General features: G+C 39.0%; 1 protein-coding gene across 2 annotated transcripts in view; it reads left to right on the forward strand.

The window, feature by feature from the left end:
• The window catches only part of LOC126266618 (serine/threonine-protein phosphatase 5), an 86462-nt gene that overhangs the window by 16633 nt on the left and 48626 nt on the right, over positions 1 to 21203 (forward strand). For both annotated transcript variants that reach the window (XM_049970965.1, XM_049970964.1), the window contains 2 exons: positions 4005 to 4169; positions 15200 to 15305. In XM_049970965.1, coding sequence (XP_049826922.1) covers positions 4005 to 4169; positions 15200 to 15305 — 271 coding nt within the window. The remainder of the gene's footprint in view (positions 1 to 4004; positions 4170 to 15199; positions 15306 to 21203) is intronic.

Below are 21203 nucleotides of genomic sequence, written 5' to 3' on the forward strand. Positions count from 1 at the left end.
TCGGGTGTATTCTAGTGTTCTGTACTTCACAGAAAATGCATTGGTGTTGAAGAATAACTGTGACCAAAAAATGGCGGCAAGATTATCATTGATCATTATCAAGCAGTTGAGTAAAATGTACAACTAGAGGATTGGAAGAGTAGAAATAGGGCAATAGTTTCGCATGTCTTCCCTCGACCCTTTTTGAACAGTGGTCTGACTTCAGCATACTTAAATACATCAGAAAAGCATCAATGTTTTAAAAAGTTTGTTTGATTATTTTTAGTTTGTGGAGGTGCTATTATCTGATATTTTTTTAATCGCATTAGTGGGTATCCTATGCCACCCAGCAGAGTTTTAATTTTTTAATGATAATATAATATTTTCCACATTCTTTATTGAGATTGTTTTAAAAATGTGAGAGATACTCAGCTTGTTGGTGGAGTCCAAAGGGATTGGCTCTGCTATGTCAACATCTGACTTTGCCACATTTAGAATAATTCATTCAAGAACTCTGGTATTTGAGCTGTTTACAATAAGGCTATCATCTACTTTAATCCTAGATTTTTAATTACTACTATCTCTAATCCCTAACTCTGATTAGGCAATGAACCACACTGCCTTTGTCATACTTTTATGTTGTAAAATTACTTTTTTGTTGCCACTTGTTTGGCTGCCTTCACAACTTTTTAAAATATAGGTTTATAATCCTAACATACTCAGTAAAGTGCCTAGTTCTATTATATCTCACTTCATCATGAAGTTGCTGCTTACTGGCACTAGAAATTTTTGTACCCTGAGTTATGTTTCAATTTATTAGTCATTTTAGATCATGCGACTATAAATATGTTTCTTTAAACATTTCAAGGAAGCTACTTAAAAATTGTGAAGTTTACTAATACGTGAAATACAGCTGTTGTAAAGTCAGTCAACCTCTCCTAACTTGTTAATAAACGATCTGTTAAATGCAGTTGCATTTACATATCATTAGATTTGTTACAATGAGTGATGGTGAGTAAGCAAGCGGCTGTACATGCAATAACATCAGCTGCCCTCAGGTACCTTCCTGTTTGGATAAGCATACCTCGTGATGTGCGTTTCACTCTCCTGTCTTCCCAAGCTGTCCCAGCACTGCCCAGTGTCAGCATGCAGAGCAAGCTACCAAGTAATGCGTACAAAGAAGGGGCATGGGGAAAGGCACACATCTGTGCATTGTCCTATTGAAGGAGTCTGCAAGTATGGATTAAAAACACTGAAGGTTGTCATTACTTATTGAATGATAATTTATTGCTGCCAATTAATATTGTTGCCAATTCATACTCATTATGAATTGTCTGGTTGACAATATTACTAACAATTACTAACTTGTGTTTAGGTGATGACATTAAATGCACACAGAGAGTTTAAATGGAAATGCCATAATAATGATATGCCTGGAAGTTAACTATTACTGTGTTAAAACACTATATAATTGGAGAAAATGTGTAATGTGATGTGGATTGATCAGTCGCTCACAATAATGTTGACTGTTGTTAGGTTTTGTGAAGTTAATACCTATGATTAATCAATATTTCATACTAGTTTTTGTGACAGTTAAGCTCGGTAAGATTTTACAAATAGCAGCAATCACTATAAGCATACTGAAATTGTGTGAGTCAAAGTTACATAATACTCTTACAGAAAAAGAAAATTATAAACACTTTCGTTTACATGTAAGAGATTCATTACACTTTGCCTGTATTTTGCAGTTATTTTTAATATACATGAAATTTCATTCTCAAACGGTTATAGACTGCAGTTCACATAGAAAATTATATGTGAACTTCAGTTTATTGTCACTGCTTCCAGTTTCATGAATTAGCCTAATTTTAAGTGTTAATGGCAAGTCCATTTAACTTCTTTTAAACCTGATAATATGTCTCTTACTAATGTTTCACTTGGTAATAATGATAGGAAAAGATCCTTTAATATTGGAAAGTACTGAATCTAGAACACTGACAAACCTTGTATAATATTGCACTGCCACACCTTATACAATATTACATTGCCAAATGGCACAGTCTTAACTTTGAAATGAGCTGCAGATGGTGCAGCATATTGCATCTTGTGGCAACAATAATTGACAAAAGGCTTTTCCTTCAGTAACTTCACTTTGGTCATACTGTACTTTTTTAAAAAATAATCTGTATAGCCAGCTCTTCTTGATTAAACTGTGTACTGTGTCCCAGGTATATGCTCACTCATTGAACATCTACAGTACCTTGCTGCACTTTTTATTTATTAATAGTGGACTTAATTATGCACGCTAGCACAGCCATATTGCATCCATTCTCAATGACAGTAAGCTCTGAACTGCCCTGTCTATCACATGCTCACTCCTCAACAATGTTAGTGCCATACTCTCAATAATGTCTTTGGATTGCACACAATACAAGGTCCCTGACTTTGCCAATGTTTCTACTACAGTATTTTACAGTGGTGATTTTGCATAGTTCATTTTAAAGATATATTACAGTCCTCCGGTTAATGATCATTGCCAATAAAAATAATACAACTCATATGTTTACATTTGGAAAATATTATCAAGATTGTAAAATAAATGTAGTAATAAGTATAAGGCACTGTATTGTAGTGTGTAAGGTAAACTTGAGCAAATATGAGTACCAACAGCACACACTCATACTGAGATTGTGCTGGTTTTACAGCACAATGGCCAGTCCTGGGTTAACATGGTTGTTAGCTGTGTAAACAAAGAATTAAGTAGATTAGTTTTGACTGAAGCAGTTCTGTATCTTTGCTGTGCCTGTTGCTGCAGTTGGGAGCTGGGGATACACAATTTGTGGTCTGCACATGAAGAGGAGTAGAAGGAAATATTAGCTAAGCAAAGTGTAGAAAATGGAAGAGGGCCACTGTGTACAAGACAAAAGCCCTGTGATTACTGGAGTCGGGTGGGCACATTTTTCTTAGATTAGTCAGGTTACAGTCACATTAATGAGAGAAACTAGAGCAGAATAGGAATCTATGTAACGGTTTCCAGAAAAGTAAAATTAATTTATTCCGTCAGAGCATTTGGAGAGTTAGAAAAAAAAGCCAGATGAACTTCTTGTATGCCTAAAAAAATGTGGAAAATTCTAATGCGTTAGACATTCTGTACATCTCTGAACACCAAATAACAACAGGATAGAGAAGTTAAATATCAGGGATCAGCGAAGAGCATCATTTCCATGTAAACAGGAAAAAAGTGTGTCTACGTATTTTAAGGTTGGACACAGTCAAAAGTATTGAAACTGTTTTCATGTAAACCAGGACTAGAACCATGAGCTTGTGAGTTGTTACTGGTGAATACTTCTCTAGTAATTTTAATGATCTACAGATCACCTCTAGGAAACAGCCAAAGATTTATAAGAAATGTAGGTGCATTATAGAGCTGCCTGTCAGACAAGATAAAACAGTTCATAGTTTTTGGAGATTTCATTGTAGATTTCTTAAGATACTGACAGAAGTGAACTGGAACCATTGTTTGAGTGTTTCAGTCTAATTTCAGAACCAAATTTTCCAACTTTCGTGCAGCAAGATGGTAGGGCACTAATGACATTTTTATAGACTGTGCTCAGGCTGAAACAATTTAGGTATTCTCAATTGTTAATGGACTGTCTGATCATGATGAACAATTAATCAAAATAAACAATATAGTACCTTACATCCCTGAAGTAGGTTGATACAGGGCAGTGAGGCATCACAAATTATCTTCACCAATAAAAAAGAGGAGCTGTCATTTGGTTCTGCTGCTAGTTTTGATTGTGTTGACAGTTTTTGTTTGTTATGAAAATTTTAACTAAAATGGTAAAATGGAGTGTATAATTTATACTTAATTTTACATTTGAAACTCGTATCTAGTTACAGAAAATACTGAAAGAAATATAAGTAATCATACTTCCATAAAAAACTGACGCACTACTGCCTTTTGTTTTTTACTTGTTTATGGTATAAGTCATAATGGCTAATAATTGGATCTTTTGTTGCAGATATTACTAGATGTGAAACAACTTTTTATGAAACAACCATCCCTTGTAGACATTAACATTCCAGATGGTAAGAAATTCACAGTGTGTGGAGATATACACGGCCAGTACTATGATCTCATGAATATATTTGAACTTAACGGAATTCCTTCAGAAGAAAATCCTTATGTATCCTTTACAATCATGGCATTAACCCATATAATGATTGTTGGACATAAATGCTTAAATCATAAAGTCAACTAAGCTGTACTCACCAGCAGTAACCCCACATGACTTGGGATTAAAGCTTTAATGTTTTAGAATAACATTTTCGAAGCAGCGTGATACTTGTGCTGAGCGAAGAAGGCAGAAATCAGAGTCAATTAACAGAAGAATCTGTTCACTCTTGAGTTATTGCTAGAATCTTTTTCTATTACATTATGCAACCCTCAGCCCTGACATTCTTTGTGTGTATGTAAAAGCCCGCAATGTTTCAAAGTGTTTTATATAAAACATTAAGTTGGAAGCATCCATATAATGGATTGGGTAAGTTAGTTTACAGTTTAGATGAAAGTGGGGGCATATTACATCCAATAGAACCATTCCTAGCAAAGCGCAGTAGAGCTCAAAACAAGTTTTAGTAAGCTGTTTTACTTACATTCTTAATGCAAACAATGGAAGAATTAAGCTAACCACTTTACCTTATAGTTGGTTTTTTGAGTGTTCAGCAGGCACATTAACAAGACTGAAACCATCATTGAGTTTTCAGACAGTGTCCTTTCCAATGCTAACTAACAAAAATGTTAAACTACATCCTCTTGGCACTCCAGCCCACTGCATGAGAGACAGTGGCAGATGGTGTTGGAGAGAGGAGCAAGAAAGTTGAGAACAAAGTGTAGGCTGCCAGCTGGCGGGAGGGGGGAGACAGGCAGCAAGGGAATGGGCAGGACTAGTGAGCTCACATTGGTGCAGACGTGGAAGCCGTGTGTGGCACACAGTAAAGCAGAGAGAGAAAGGGAGGGCTGTGATAGAGGAAGGCTGAACAGAGAAAAATGTAAGGGTGGAAGTAAGTGTGGGACAGAAACCGCTCAGATTTTGGGCTGGCAGGACTGACTTCCCAAAGGATGTATTTTTAGGTCTATTCTCATCTACTTAACTAAGAGAAGCTGGTGGCACTTTATGCGACTGAGCTATAGTTTTACAGTGTGTTACACTTGGCAGCACTGGATAATCAACCTTGTGTTTGGCCATAGTTTGACAGTGGCCATTCATTCAGGTAGAGGTCTGGCTAGTTGTCATGCTCACATAAGACTGTGCAACAGATTTGGTATGGGATGTGACATGTGGTCGTGCCTCTGATATGATAGGATAGGATAGGGTATGCTTCTGGGAGGTCTAGCAGATCCTTCTCATTTCCCTTTTCAGATTTTCTATGTTTACTACTACATTCAAACTTCAGACATGTTGTGTTCTGCCCACTCGTCTAATATAGGGGTGCTTAGGAAACCTGCTTCTCAGATTGCTAGACAATAATTCAAGCAAATCATGTTCATGAAGTTTATTATTATAAGATAAATGACAATACTTAACTTGGAGAAATTTACAATTGGATGTCGCAAGCAAATGACAACATGAAACAGAAGCAGTCTCTTCATATACAATTCCAGTACGCTTAAATGATTAGTTTCCTAAGTCAGAGCTGTAGCATCTGTAGGACGGCTTGTCTTCATCTCAGGCTGCGGCTGGGGGGGGGGGGGGGGCAGTGCTTATATTCTCTTCATATAGAGGCATCTCCTGTCTCGATGTCGTCCTAGAGAGGGGTTGATCAGTTGTCTTCACAGCCCTCTCTGCTATACATGTTTCTGGCTGTTAATGTTACACCATCGTTGTATAGGGAGCGTGACAACGGAAGCTGTGGCTTGGGGGGACGTCAGGCTTCCGGTCGTACCCCGCCATCTGGTTTTCGCTCTGGCAGAAACATTCGCTCGATAACAATCAGAGGGGTATGTGGGCCACCTCGGAGGCCCATAACCAAATGTAGGAGGTATCAGTTGCTGCAATGTGGGCAGGTTGAGTTCTATTGGTAGGACGAGAGGAAGCGGACACGGCAAAGGCCATCCTGCAGTGTAGTGATGACAGCCTCTGGCAGTCACACTGGTCAGTGCATTCTGTTCCTGTTGATCCCAGCTGATTGCTTAATGTGACATTCTGGCAGGTTATTTAGAAATAAGGTTTGTTGAACGCATGTTCACAAATACTATCCAAACTCAACTATATCAATGAATGATGGTTCATATTCACCTCAAGTTCTTATTAACAATCTATAAACATAGGAGGAAATTGAGATAAAAATTGGAGGGAAGACTGATAAAATAAAATTTATAAATACAAAGAAACAGATTTTTGCTTACTAGAATGGATTGAGATAAAGGATGAAACATTGGAACATGGATAAGACAAAAACTTAACATCAACAGAGAAAGGGAAGAGAAAAAAGGAGTTAGTGCAGAATTAGTCATGAAAATACGGCGAGATGAATTCCAAAACTTGAGAGAAGGAAAAATGAGTAATCAATAAAGGGAAAGCTTTAGGGGATGGAGTAGTAGTTCGAAGATGGTGAAAGGAAACATTATACTAGTTTAGGTTTTATGTTGTGACCAACTGGGTGGTGGAGACAAGCAAATGCTGTAATGATGTAGGGGAAATGCCTGCCTGTGAAGTTGTAAGTTAAAACGTTTTGCAATTCAGAAGTTGGTTTGAACACTATAGTGTTTTACTAGGCATAATAGACACAGTACCCACACCCATCATCTGCATCGATAATTGCTCAAAGGTTGGAACATACGAAAAATTGAATTGATGAGATGCTGGTCTCACAGTGCCATCTTCACAACCCATGCCATACAATTCGTGTTCATTACGAAAGTGGTTTGAAAAGTTCGCGGAACAGTATACAAAAAAAATCTTAAATCACAAACTTTCTTTATTGTTCAATGTAGTCTCCTTGTAGATTAATGAACTTGGTCCAACGATATTTCAGTGCCTTGATCCCATCTTGAAAATGAGTTTTCTCCACGCCTGCAAAATAGTTGTCAACACCAGCTATCAGTTCTTTGTTTGAAATGAATCTTCATCCACCAAGAAAAATTTTCAGTTTTGGGAAGAGGTAGAAGTCTGACGGAGCGATATCGGGTGAATAAGGTGGTTGTGGCAACAATTCATACCTTAGTTCATGTCATTTTGCCGTGGCGACAGCATGTGTGGGGGCGCGTTTCAGGAGTTGCAGCACCCACCTTGCAGGTAATTTTTTTCATTTCTAATTCTCCTGTTAAAATGTGATATACCCTTTCAGAAGACATCTGGCAAGTGTGAGCAATTTCATGCTATTTCAATTGACGATCTTCCATGACCATTTTGTGCACTTTTGCAATGATTTCTGGAGTTTTTACACATCTTGGCTGACAACAGTGTGGATCATCTAAGCTCTCCCAGCCAGATTTAAATTAATTTGTCCAGATTTAAATTCATTTGTCCACTTGGCAACAGTTGAATATGATGGAGCAGAGTCCCCCAGTGTATTCTGGAAATTGGCATGAATACCCTCTGCCTTTATACCTTTCTTTACAAACTACTTAATCACTGCTCGAATCTCGTCTCTCCCCCCCCCCCCCCCCCCCCCCAAATCTTTGCAAATCACTTCATGGGAACAACAACAGAGCCAAGTCATTGCCACAGCTCTCTTCAAAGAGCACAGACATGGCACATGTTTACAGGCAACAGTTCAATGAATATCACATGAACAACTTGTTACACTAGCACTGACCTCTTGTGGTGATTCCAAGAACTTTTCAAACCACCATTGTATTATCTCCCTTGTATTGTGTTCATTAGAATCATCCTTGCAGCAATCCTGGCCTCAATCTCTGCTTGCCCCTATCCCACTTACACCTCTACCCCTACCTTGTCTACTCCTCACAACACCTTCCCAGTGTGTCAGTGTAGTTCATTTCATTTAACCACTTATGTAATGTCATACTGTTCTCTGCAGTCTTCTCTTCCTCTCTTCAACCCCTTCTCTTTTCCCCCCGCCCCACAAGTTCCATCGTGTACCACAAAGGTGGTCTCCTGCCTGCATCCAAATGAGTATGTTGAAGCCACATTTTTCCCTTTATGCTTCCACTCCACTAGCTTTCTCACCACTCAATCAATGTCAGGACATTATATAATCTTTTCAGTATTTTCTAGCTCCATACACAAATTCAGTTGTACTGGATTGATCTAAGCTCCTTCACCCAATCTTAAATCAATTTTTGTTTCCCTGTCAATCCCCTTTGACCAAAACCAGTCAGAAGCTAACATTGAACCTTGCCTCTCCCACTCCACATATCCTTCCAGTCATGACATGTGAGATATCACTGTGTTACAAGACATTGGAATTACACTGACCGAGTGAGGTGGCGCAGTGGTTAGACACTGGACTCGCATTCGGGAGGACGACGGTTCAATCCTGCGTCCGGCTATCCTGATTTAGGTTTTCCTTGATTTCCCTAAACCACTCCAGGCAAATGCCAGGATGGTTCCTCTGAAAGGGCACGGCCAACTGCCTTCCCTAATCAGATGAGACCGATGACCACGCTGTCTGGTTTCCTTCCACAAACAACCAAGCAGCCATTTACATTGAGGACAGCAGCAGCTGAAGTCCCCATCCAGAAGTTTGGTTTTCTGTGTTTTTTTTTTTTTTAAGTCACTTAATACAAATGGCAGGATGACCAGTTTACTTCTGCTGTAACTCCTATGACCCCATTGTTGACAGAATGTAACCTCTAGAGCAATTCTTCACCTCCAGTCTGGTCTTGCCTTCCTTTCCTAGGCCCATTCTCAATAAGACAAACTACTTTGTGAAGAAAGAGGAGCTGTCTGCAATCATGAAACAGATCTGATGTGATCATTCTCTCTGAAAATGGTTTCCACCATGCTGGTGACAAATCACAGTGAATTCCTGGAGGGATCTCACTCCAGGAGTTCACCATAATCTGCAATTTCTACTCTGACCCTTAGAACCATCCCAGAATTACTACTTAGAATCCATATTCCTTCTCAAGCCAACAGCCCATTCTGTATTCCTTGTAAAACCATAAACCTAACATCCTAGGCATCACCTTGTTGCTCATTGTTGTGTACCCCAGAAGGGAACCACCCACATTTTTCCTCACATGTGATCACTATCCCATTAGAATTTGAGTCCTTGGCTACTTCTCATTACTGCTGCCACCTCTACACAAACAAGCCAACTGATCACCTTCGCTTTGCTGCGATTGAGTACTAACAATGTCTTGCCAGCTGAAGACTCGCCACCTCATTCTTTAGATGCCTAACCAACTATAACCTCACATCTCTGTGCGCCATGCGGAAGATACATCTGTTGTAGAGCTGTGGCCACAAAAATAATAAATAAAATAAATAAAAACTGTGTGGATAGAAAAGCTGCCAACCACAAACAGGATGTCCACTTGACAGCTGCTATCTGTTCCACACCAGTCTCCCCTGTACAGGCTAACCATTCATAGATAGCACAATTACATTGATGAGCAATTCCTACACACTGTGCTGAAAGTCTTTGTCTTTGTCAAACCAAGCCAACAAATTCTCTGATGAGCCAAAACATTTTGACCACCTACTTAAGTGTATTTTTACACTTCTGGAACACAGTTCAGCAATGATTCTACATACCATGGATTCAACAAGTACTTGATAGAAATTAATCAAGGTTTGTGGCACCAGATACCTATGTACAGGTCACACACTTCCTATAATTTACGAGCGGTTGGTTTGTGAGCACGGAGCTAGCACCCAATAGCGTCCCATTGGGTTTTATTAGATTTAAGTAAGCCGAATTTGGTGGCCAAGACATCAACATGAGTTCAGTATCATGTTCCTCAAACAATTGCAGCATGATTCTGGCCTTGTGACAATGACAGTTATCCTGCTGGAATGTTGCCATCACTTTGAGGTATACATCAAGCTCAAGGGGCTACAGATGACCCCTATAAATATTAAGTTCATGTAGTCCACAGATGTGATGGTCCCATCTAAGCCAAGCTGAATGTTCCCTGTGACATAATACTGCTCCTAACAGCCTGCGTCTTTGGCACGCTGCGTGTTTCAAGCAGCCATTTGCCTGGATGATGGCCAGTCTAGACACGACCATCAACTTGACAGTGCTCAGCCTGGCTGACCCATCCCTCCCTACCATAGCCACACCAAGCTTTCTGATTGTGAGGAGGAAGGGGGAGGGGGGGGAACTGGGAATGTGCCACATTTAAATGGCAATGCAGTTGCACTGCATACAACAAGGCTCTATATTTCACATTTTTGTACAACGTAGATCAAAAACTAAACAAATTTAGAATATTACTTAATTGCATGGAGCATTGAAGACTTGGTAAATTTTTTATTTGGTGCAGATTATTGGCATATAGACTGACACAGACAATTTCAAAAAGCGCAGTGTGCGCTGATATGAAACTTCCTGGCAGATGAAAACTGTGTGCAGGACCGATACTCGAACTCGGGACCTTTGCCTTTCACGGGCAAATGCTCCACCGACTGAGCTACCCAAGCACGACTCTCGCCCCGTCCTCACAGCTTTAATTCTGCCAGTACCTCGTCTCCTACCTTCCAAACTTCACAGAAGCTCTCCTGCGAACCTAATCTGCCAGGAAGTTCCATATCAGCACACACTCTGCTGTAGAGTGAAAATTTCATTCTAGAAACAACCCCAAGGCTGTGGCTAAGCCATGTCTCTGCAATATCCTTTCCTCCAGGAGTGCTAGTTCTGCAAGGTTCGCAGGGGAGCTGTGAAGTTTGGAAGGTAGGAGACGAGGTACTGGTGGAATTAAAGCTGTGAGGACGGAGCGTGAGTCATGCTTGGGTAGCTCAGTCGGTAGAGAACTTGCCCGCGAAAGGCACAGGTCCCAAGTTTGAGTCTCAGTCCGGCAGCCAGTTTTAATCTGCCAGGAAGTATCATATTGTAGCATGTCTGCAACCTGATTACAGAGAAGTGGAAGTCTGCTTGAGGAAAGCAATGTAGACATTCTGGACAGTTTAAGATGAAAGGTTTTGTCTTTAAAAAGGGAATTACATAGCAGGTCAATCAGTTACATCTGCACATGCACTGGGGCACGTCGCTTTCAACTGAAATGGCAAACTGTTTCAAAAACAAATTAAAGATAGATGTAATATTGGCATTGTCCTTAAAATGTTTAGAAAACTATCCTTGTAATTGTGTCAAGGCCACAATGAATTCTGTAGACCTTAGGTTTTTTGTAATGTTAGTGAGCTTAGGGAACTGGGCTGTATTTATCAGAATATGTCGGTCCTACAATGCAATTTTCTTTTGAAATGCATCCCTATCAAGGAAGGTGATGATTCTCACTTTGCAGTGTCTTATTGTAACCCGTCAAGTTCACTTAAAGTGCGATGTACTTCGGATGATCTAATTTTCATTCCTGCACTCCTTTGCTTTCATAAATTCATCAATATTGAGTTTCAAATTGAAAAATAATTCCAGGTATGCTCCCTTACTTAACACTCATACTTTGCAGTTTATATATAAAACTCTCCAAACTGTTTGTTCAGTTCCATTGTTTTAACTGACAGTGGAATAATGCATGTGACATCAGAAATTTTACTTTTTGTACCACCAATTTCTTCACGTGTTGCATGCAGGCAACTTTAGCACAAAGTACTTCTTGATGTACAGAGTAATGAATCTTGTATGTCAACTGTTGTAATTTTTGCCTTTTTATTGTCAACTAAATCTTTAAATTCTTTCTGCGTGGTATTTTAATATCATTTCTTAGCAAATTTGCAGTACTCATTGCTTATGCGACTGCATAATATATATTGAGAATTCTCATGCCTCCCTCCCTTCTCCCATTCTCATTCATTTTTAAAGATTTGGACGATAGGTCAAAATACTGCCTCTTTCTGTGCAATCTGCCACCTGAATTGAAGAGAGCTGTGCTGACTGAAAAATGCCACACAACAATACTCATTGGAATGTTGCACTGTTGTGTGTACTTCAAAGAAGGACCAAGCAAAGCTGAGGCAGACCAGGCCTTGTGCTGCACACCTAAAGTGTGATGTGCCATGGCTGGCTCTGCCCTTAATTCTCATTGAGCACACCCCTTTTTACCCAGTACAAGATAATAGTCATAAAGTCTTAATTTAAGTAAGATAAAGCTGTCATCAAACCACATACTGGTTTGAACATCACAATGCTTTACTAGCCTTGGTCTTGTTGGAGGCATTATGCCATTGAATTCCTCTGATTTATTGAACTGACTTCTCCACCCATTTATATGGGGACATACAGTTTAACATGGACATAAACCCATGGTGCCACCCCTCATTTTTCACATCAATAAACATTGCCGGAAGTGAAAGGTAACAGGTAGAAATCCTAGTATGGATTGGGATTATAACATAAGACCTTCAGATTAATAGTTGGGCCCTTTATCACTGAGCTACCAAGTCATGTCATATCAAAAACATAAAGGTACATAATAATTTTGCTCTTTGTTTGGATGTACAATGCCTATAGTCAGTACCGTAGTGCAACATTAGGGGAGCCAAATAATGTGGCACAACCAGTCGATAAAGCGAAGAGCGCTGTGCATTCTGACTTGGCTCCCCTAACATTTTGTTACTGTGCTGTGGTGTGGGGATTTCATTGCGTAGCAGGGACTGCAGGCTGTGTACCTCTAAGCGAACATAAACTGAATTACAAGTGTTTTTTTTTTTTTTTTTTTTTTTTTTTTTTTTTTTTTTTTTTTTTTTTTTTTAAAGGTGGTGATTATTTTTTAGCACCACCTCATATCAACACAGATGGGGAACAGTGTAACAGTTCTCCACCAGCGCCTGGCCCGCTTTCACTATGTCCTGAACTGAGGAACAACTGTTCAAAGTTGTTCTGCCAGTCTCCCAAAACCTCCACCCAGCACATCCTATTCCAGTCTTTTCACAGGCAGATCTTACCCCATCTTTGGCAGCACCTTGTGTGGAATCAGTCATGTCAAATAACGATCCATTGCAGTTTCTTCCTGACCCATGGTATGTATTCGACAACTACCAAACTCTGTCCAAGAGCAAATTCAACTAGTGCATCCAGCTGAACTCAGCCTGCTAAACTTCATTGGCTGCTTCACAGTCTGTACCTTCTGAATCTAGTCGTAAGTACTGCGGCAGGGCAGGCTCGGTCGTCTGAATTCTCTCTTTCACTTACCGAAAGTCCACCTACCTCGATATCCTTCTTTCCAATGTCCCTTCGCTCTGTAGTAGCAGATACGTGCTAGGCAGTGTAAAGCAGCGTTGATGAAACCACTACCTAATATCTACTACACAGAGGTCGCGTAACTCGAGTTGAAAGTCAGTTCCTGAAAGTTCATTATTATTATTATTATTATTATTATTATTATTTTAAGAAAATTGACTATGTTAGGAGGATGCAGTCTACTTCCAGAAAGCATTTAAAATTAGTTTGAATCTGTTTTATTCATATGGAAACACATGAAATGGTTATCAAGTCCGTATTTAATATGGTAATGCTCTATCGTTCAAAGTTCACTGTCTGTTCAACATAGTTTCACTCGAAAAGCAGCCAGAATTTTTGCAAGTCTGACTCTACTAATTTTCACGTTCCACCAGATACTGACCCACAACTATGGGTCATTTGGTAATTTCGGTGGTCTTCTTCAAAAGAAGTGCTCACCAAAGTATTCCGTACAAATCACGAAACATGCTTTGCGGAATGGTTACTATGACCAGAAATTTAGAAACACCAAACTTTCATTACAATGTTCGTAACTCCAGTCGCTTCAGTCAAGAGGTATTCGAACCACAATTAACTCACTATTCCTTCATTTTACAGAGTATTTTTACAGAGCTATCTAACATGGTGTTACCCGTAGGCCGATTAGCAAGTGACACTCTCAAACTATTCTACTCGCTGCCCACTCCACTGTATTCGTGCGTGAACAGCTTAATTCTGATTGGCTGTTGATCTAAACGACCAGTCAGAATGTTCCTTCCAGATCATTCTCGTGGCAAAACTTGTCTTATCCAGTCAATAATCTGATAGTAATTAATGTCATTAAAACTTCAATTTCTAGCATGTTGTTTAATCAAAATAAGTGAAGTATAAATTATTCTCCAAATTGATAAATAAACTTATTCCACCTCTAACTTTAATTCTGGCTGCTTTTATACAAAAGCAAGCTCACACCAACATACATCATCTGAATCATGGTTGCACCATAACTTTCCCATGATCTATTTATACAAGGTTTCATGAAAAATGTCAAGTTTCAACATATGTCCCACATGCACACTCTCAATCATTCTCATGCACTCACACAACAAAATATAATCAAATAATAATTTTGACCTATTTTTGTGTTACGTGATGCACAGTGACTACAGTTTTGGAAAGAAAATTCTAATTAATTGATTTTATGCAATGATAAATTTGTAATGGCTTCAAATTATAATGGAAGTCAATCTGTATTTGTTCCTAAATTGGTTTTAAACAAAATTACCTAAAAGTCCTCAAACAAATGCTTGTTTTTTATGTCCAGCACTGTAATAATTAAAAATCTGAAATTTTGACAGCGTCATTCCATTAATAAAAAAGGCTGTGTACCAAATTTGAACAAAATCGAATAACAGCTGAAGTGAATTATTTAAATTCGTAAAGGGTACAGTACCTATTCCTCAGAATTACATAGAAGGGAACAGTCTACTGCACTTTCCTTCATCAAGCAAAACTCCAGGCCCAATAGCTACTAGCCCCTATGCCTCACCTACCTCCGTCCCTCGTATGCTGCTTCAGTTCCTGTTCCCTTCAACTTGCCCTACTCTCACTCACGGGGTGGGGGTGGGGGCGGGAGGTGGAGAGTGAGTGAGTGGGGGAGAGAGAGAGAGAGAGAGAGAGAGAGAGAGAGAGAGAGAGAGAGAGAGAGAGAGAGAAAGGGGTGGAGGGGGGGGGGGTGGCTGAAAGCTTAGTTAAGAGTTTATCTATATCTGCCAATCTTCCGCTTAGTACATTAATTAACTATATGATGATGATTTATTCTTATTCCTGCCATATTTTCTGTTTTGTATTCCACCTAGGTGTTTCCAGTCATATGTTATGACCTTTTTCCTTAATGAAAAATTAGCTTTTTAATGGGGACTTCGTTGACAGAGGTTCATTCTCAGTTGAATGTATATTTACATTATTTGGTTTCAAGTTACTATATCCTAATCATTTTTTCATGGCACGAGGTAAGTTATTGTCATATATGTATTGTAATTTTTTATTATTAGATTATAGAATTAATTTTCCTTCTTCAGCTGGTAGTGTTCTTCAGAATTTGTTGGTAAAGGTGTGGCACTGTCAAGTTTTATGGTTCAGAGAGCTACATGAGTGAATGTTTATGCTGCCTGTGGAAGAGGTTCATGTTACCCATGTCGGTAAAATGTTATCTTGTTCTTTTTATGAACCTCAGTAAGTTTAAATCATTGTTTATCTTAATGTCAATACAGTGAAATGAAAATACTTGTGGTATAAGTTAATTGTATGAAACTGATATAGATAATGCTATTTTTTTGTTTTAATTGAAAATTTGCACATAAGTGCCTTAACGCTGGTTTTGTCTGCTTTACTGAACAAGTATATCATGCTTTTAAAACCACAAAGTGTACATTAACAATGCCAGAGAAGGAAAGTTGCTACTCACCATATAGTGGGAATGCAGAGTTGCGATAGGCACAACAAAGAGTGTGGTTTCAGTTCTGAGATTGCTGACGTGTATGCAAGTAGTGTGTGTATGTGTGTGTGTGTACTGTGTGTACTGTGACAAAGGCCTCAATGGCCGAAAGCTAAATTGTACCTTTTTGTTGTGCCTATCGCGACTTAGCATCTCCGCTATATGGTGAGTAGCAACTTTCCATCTCTGGTATTGTTACATTCCATCCTGGATTTTTCAAAGTATACATTAGTATTATAATTGTAAATGAAAAAGCACAATATTGTGTATGTTCTAATGTAATAATTTATTTTTGTTTACCAGTTTTTAGATTACAAGGGGCATCTTTAGACTTAAACTGACTATCATTGTTAAAGAAGGTGCAATGCTCAGGAACATCTTTGAAAAATTGTTACACACAGGATGGGAGATGAACACACAAAATGTCTTCTCTGACAGTCGTGTGATGATGCAGTTAAAAAGTAAATAAATATAAAGGGGACAAACCAGAACAACATTAACACTGAACTCAGATAAACAGTACTTATACAACGATTTCAATTTCATTTACAACCCAAATAAATAACATTAGTACATAACAAGAGTACTGAAAACTAGCTTGAAGAGGTAGTGTGTGTGGAAGATATACAGAAACAGAGTAAAATATGGAAATGACAGTTATAACAACAAAATATACAATGTACATAGACAACCACAATAAAATAAAATAAATATAGGAAACATAGAGGAATAGAATGGAACAGTGAGGGAAATATTGGAAAACTAATATATTATTAAAATTGGAAATGTGGATCACATTTTTGTTGATTTCCAGGTGCTTCCAACAAAGGTTTTGGTCTTTCTTTGCTAAGTGGAAGACATGGACTGTGATTGTAACTGTGGCCCTCACCTAGAACTTGTCACAATCAGGATAAATAATTTTGTACAACCCCCTGTTGGCTAGTAATTGTTCTATCATTGCTATTGAAAATACTGTGGGCTGTAGTGTTCCTTGCATAGTGAGAAATCTTATAGTTGCGGGATTTCAGTGTTTTGGTTACAATCTTTGGTATCTCTCATAGGTATCGGATTTTACACCATGTACTGCTGATGTTATAAGGCAGAACAGAGGACATAAATAAGGGGTATAATTTTCAATTTTTGTTTCCTATGCAATGTGTGGCAAATAGGACAGTATTATCACCATTTGATGAGACAATAAATATTATTGTGACCATCTCTGCTTCTGCATGTACATCAGTACTCTGCAAGCTACTGTTGGTGCATGGTGGAGGGTACCGTGTAGCACTGTCACTTCCTTTCCTGTTCCACACGCAAATAGAGTGAGGGAAAATGACTATCTTTATGTCTCCATATGAGCCCCAATTTCTCGTACCTTATCTTTGTAGTTCTTTCGCACAATGTATGTTGGTAGCAGTAGAATCATTTAGCAGTCAGCTTCACATACTGGTTTTCTAAATGTTGTCAGTAGTGTTTCTCAAAAAGAACGTGGCTTTCCCTCCAGGGATTCCCATTTGAGTTCCCAAACCATCTCCTAAACACTTAAACACTGTTTGAACCTATTGGTAACAAATCTAGCAGCCTGCCTCTGAATTGCTTTGATGTCTTCTTTCAGTCTGACCTTGTACGGATCCCAAACATTTAAACAGTACTCGAGAATAGGTCACAACAGCATCCTATATGTGATCTCCTTTACAGGTGAACAACTCTATCCTAAAATTCTCACAATAAAACGAAGTCAATCATTTGCTTTCCCTACCACAATTCTCACATGCTCGTTCCACCTCATATCGCTTTGCAACATTACACCCAGATATTTAAATGATGACTGTGTCAAGCAGGACACTAGTAATACTGTATTTGAACATTACAGGCTCGATCTTACCCATCCATATTAACTTGCATGTTTCCACATTTAGGGATAGCTGCCATTCATCACACCAACTGGAAATTTTGTCTAAGTTGTCATTTTATGCTCATCTAGTCACTTCGTTTTGACACCTTACCATACTCCATGGCATCATCAGCAAACAATTGCAGATTGCTGCACACTCTTCAAAATATTCTTTGGATATGTGAGCAGATAATGGAATGTGCACCCTTGAATGTAAAGCTGCATGTTTGTGTGTTGCTAAGTATTGTCAAACCCCATAGTTTTGCTGTCTAACTGTATACACATAGGCCCTTGGAACTGGAAATAGTCTGAGTGGACACTGTAACGTCATCCACACACACAGGGCTGACATAAGATCTGCACATCAATTCTGCAAAAATATCAGCACATTCCCCTACTGATTTAACACTTCGTTAGATGAGTAGACCTTGTATTTTATTTACAAGGTCCACCAAGTTAGAAATTGTTGTGTACCCCAGAAGGAATTTCTGCCTTGTTTGATGATGATTCCAACTCCTGGAGCCCACCTTCTTACATTGAAACCACCCACTTTTTTCTCACATGTGATCACTATCCCATTAGAATTTGAGTCCTTCGCTACTTGTTATTATTACTGCCACCTCTACACAAACAAGCCAACTGATCACCTTCGCTTTGCTGCGATTGAGTACTAACAATGTCTTGCCAGCTGAAGACTCGCCACCTCATTCTTTAGATGCCTGACCAACTACAACCTCACCCCTCTGCGCCATGCGGAAGATACAAAAATACATCTGTTGCAGAGCTGTGGCCACAAAATAATAATAATAATAATAATAATAATAATAATAATAATAATAATAATAATAATAAATTAATAAATAAATAAAAACTGTGTGGATAGAAAAGCTGCCAACCACAAACAGGATGTCCACTTAACAGCTGCTATCTGTTCCGCACCAAAGTCTCCCCTGTACAGGCTAACCATTCATAGATAGCACAATTACATTGATGAGCAATTCTTACACACTGTGCTGAAAGCCTTTGTCTTCCACAGTCTCCGCCCTCCCAAACCAAGCCAACAAATTCTGATGAGCCAAAACATTTTGACCACCTACTTAAGTGTATTTTTACACTTCTGGAACACAGTTCAGCAGCGATTCTACATACCATGGATTTAACAAGTACTTAATAGAAATCTTATCAAGGTTTGTGGCACCAGATACCTACGCACAGGTCACACACTTCCTATAATTTGAGAGCGGTTGGTTTGTGGCACGGAGGATATAACTGGATGGATAGGTACATCATGCTTATGTAGGTTTGTAAGTCCATACACTTTAGGAAACATGTGGTTCATGGTTACACATCTTTCAGTAACTAAGTAGCATCATGAGGAAGGACTTGGAAACATGGGAGTCAGATAATAATTGACTTTTTTCAAATAGCCTCGCTTATTTAGAAGCTCGGTAGTGTTGAATTTATCTGATTTTGTGGCTATGTAATCTTTGTGAAAAGCTTAAAATCAGTTAACAAAAATGTACTAATGGTGTAGAGCTTGCACTGTACATGCTTTTTAATTGTAATTGTGAAGTTGTTCTACAAAAAATTGTGAAAGAATCAGTTAACATCTTTAATATTGGAGCTATCAGAACGAAACGAAGAGGATTGGGTGTCTTTGTAAAAATGATTGTCATTACAAACTGCCCAACAAAGTTTTGCAGCTTCTCCATATTTTTGAATGCATATGGGCTTTGTCAGAGGAAACAGGGATGAAAGAATAAGCTACACAAAATCTGTCTAAAATAGACAGTTTGTTTGAAATTGCTCATATTTGGAAGTCGGATTGAAATTGCTGCTGTGTAGCATTCAATACAGAGTCATTTCACCTTGCTTGGATACGATTTGACTTGTGGTGTACAAAGGGCAGAAGATGAGATTACCTAAGTCTGTCCCATTGTTAGACAGTGGCCTTCCTGAGCGCATCCAGTGTCAGAGTACAGTTCCTCCAGTGACACTAAAGGTTTCAACTGATCCCAAGTGTGTTCAATTGAATTCATGTCAGTAGATAATGTGCGATATTGTTTCGGTTCATTCCTGCCTTCTCAGGATGGTTTTCAGAAGATGGATGCATTGTGCTAAGGTGTTATCGCCCCAAAATATGAACGCATCACTGAAATGTTTACTGTTGGTATGAGGAACCTGCCTCAATACTGCTCAGCCTTCAACTCTCTCTCGAAAATGCTGAGAGGCCTCTGTCATTCCAGAACATAGCTGACCCACCTTTGTTCTGAACCTGTAGAGTTGCATGCCAAAGACGTGTTGGTGCCTGGCTGCCCCCACTCTCTTCTAAAAAGATCAGCACTTGATGAATCCTTCAGTAGTCAGTGATCAGGGTTCCATTGTACATGTTTCCTTGTGTGTTTTCTTTCTGCACAGTAGTGTTAGGGTCTTTGTATAGTTCTTAAGGGGCATGTAGAGGCCAAATAGATCACGTGGAGTCTTGGTCGACACAGTTCTGTTGTCTCAAAAAAAAAAAAAAAAAAAAAAAAAAAACTACGGTGCTTTTGGCTTGCGGTGCGCACAAGCCATAATTTATAGTTATTGGTTTACTGTGGACAACCATTAGAGTGCAGATCTTTAATATTTTGTATGTCATAAGAGTGGTTGAATGTTAACATGGCATCAGTGTGGTATATACCATTTCCATGGACAATTTCCAATGGTGACAACCTGTTTTGCCCCAAGATGATGCTCGTATGATCTGAGCTCGAAACGAGGCTTAGGGGGGAGTTGAAGAACTACAGAGTGAACATGAACCAAGTTGTCCCATTCACAGTTGAACACACAGAACACTACACTAAACTGCAAGTTTACTTTCATATCTGTAACTCGCATATGTGTAATATAATTGCAGAAGTGTTGTCTGTGCAGGATTTTGTGCATGAACTGTCCTCTCAGTTATGCCTCATGTATGTTTGATGGATAGCCAAACCATTCTCTCGAATTGTCCAGAATGTTCTTAGAACCAATTGCAAACAATTGTGGGCCAAATACATGGCACATTGTGAGCCACAAAGATTCCATCATTGTTTGCGAACACAAAGTCTGTGAATGGCTGCAAATGGTCTCAAGTAGCTGAACATAACCATTTCCAGTCAATGATCTGTTCCGTTGTACTAGAGGACACAGTCCATTCCATGTAAACACAGCCCACACTTCTAGCTTGCACAGTGCCTTGTTGACAACATGGGTCCATGGCTTCATAGGATCTGTGCCGTATGTCTGCAACTCGTGGTCTTGCTTTCACGTTCTCACTTCCTGAGCATGGGGTCCCAGGTTCGATCCTCAGCAGGGTCAGGGATTTTCACCTGCTTCAGGAAGATTGGGTGTTTGTGTTGTCCTCCTCATTTCAGTATCATTCATGAAAGTAGCGAGATTGGACTGTGCAAAGTTTGGGAATTTGTACAGGCACTGATAACCACACAGTTCTGTGCCGCACAAACCAATAATAATAATAATAATAATAATAATAATAAT

This window comes from Schistocerca gregaria, chromosome 4 (assembly GCF_023897955.1).
Source record: "Schistocerca gregaria isolate iqSchGreg1 chromosome 4, iqSchGreg1.2, whole genome shotgun sequence".
Classification (NCBI taxonomy): domain Eukaryota; kingdom Metazoa; phylum Arthropoda; class Insecta; order Orthoptera; family Acrididae; genus Schistocerca; species Schistocerca gregaria.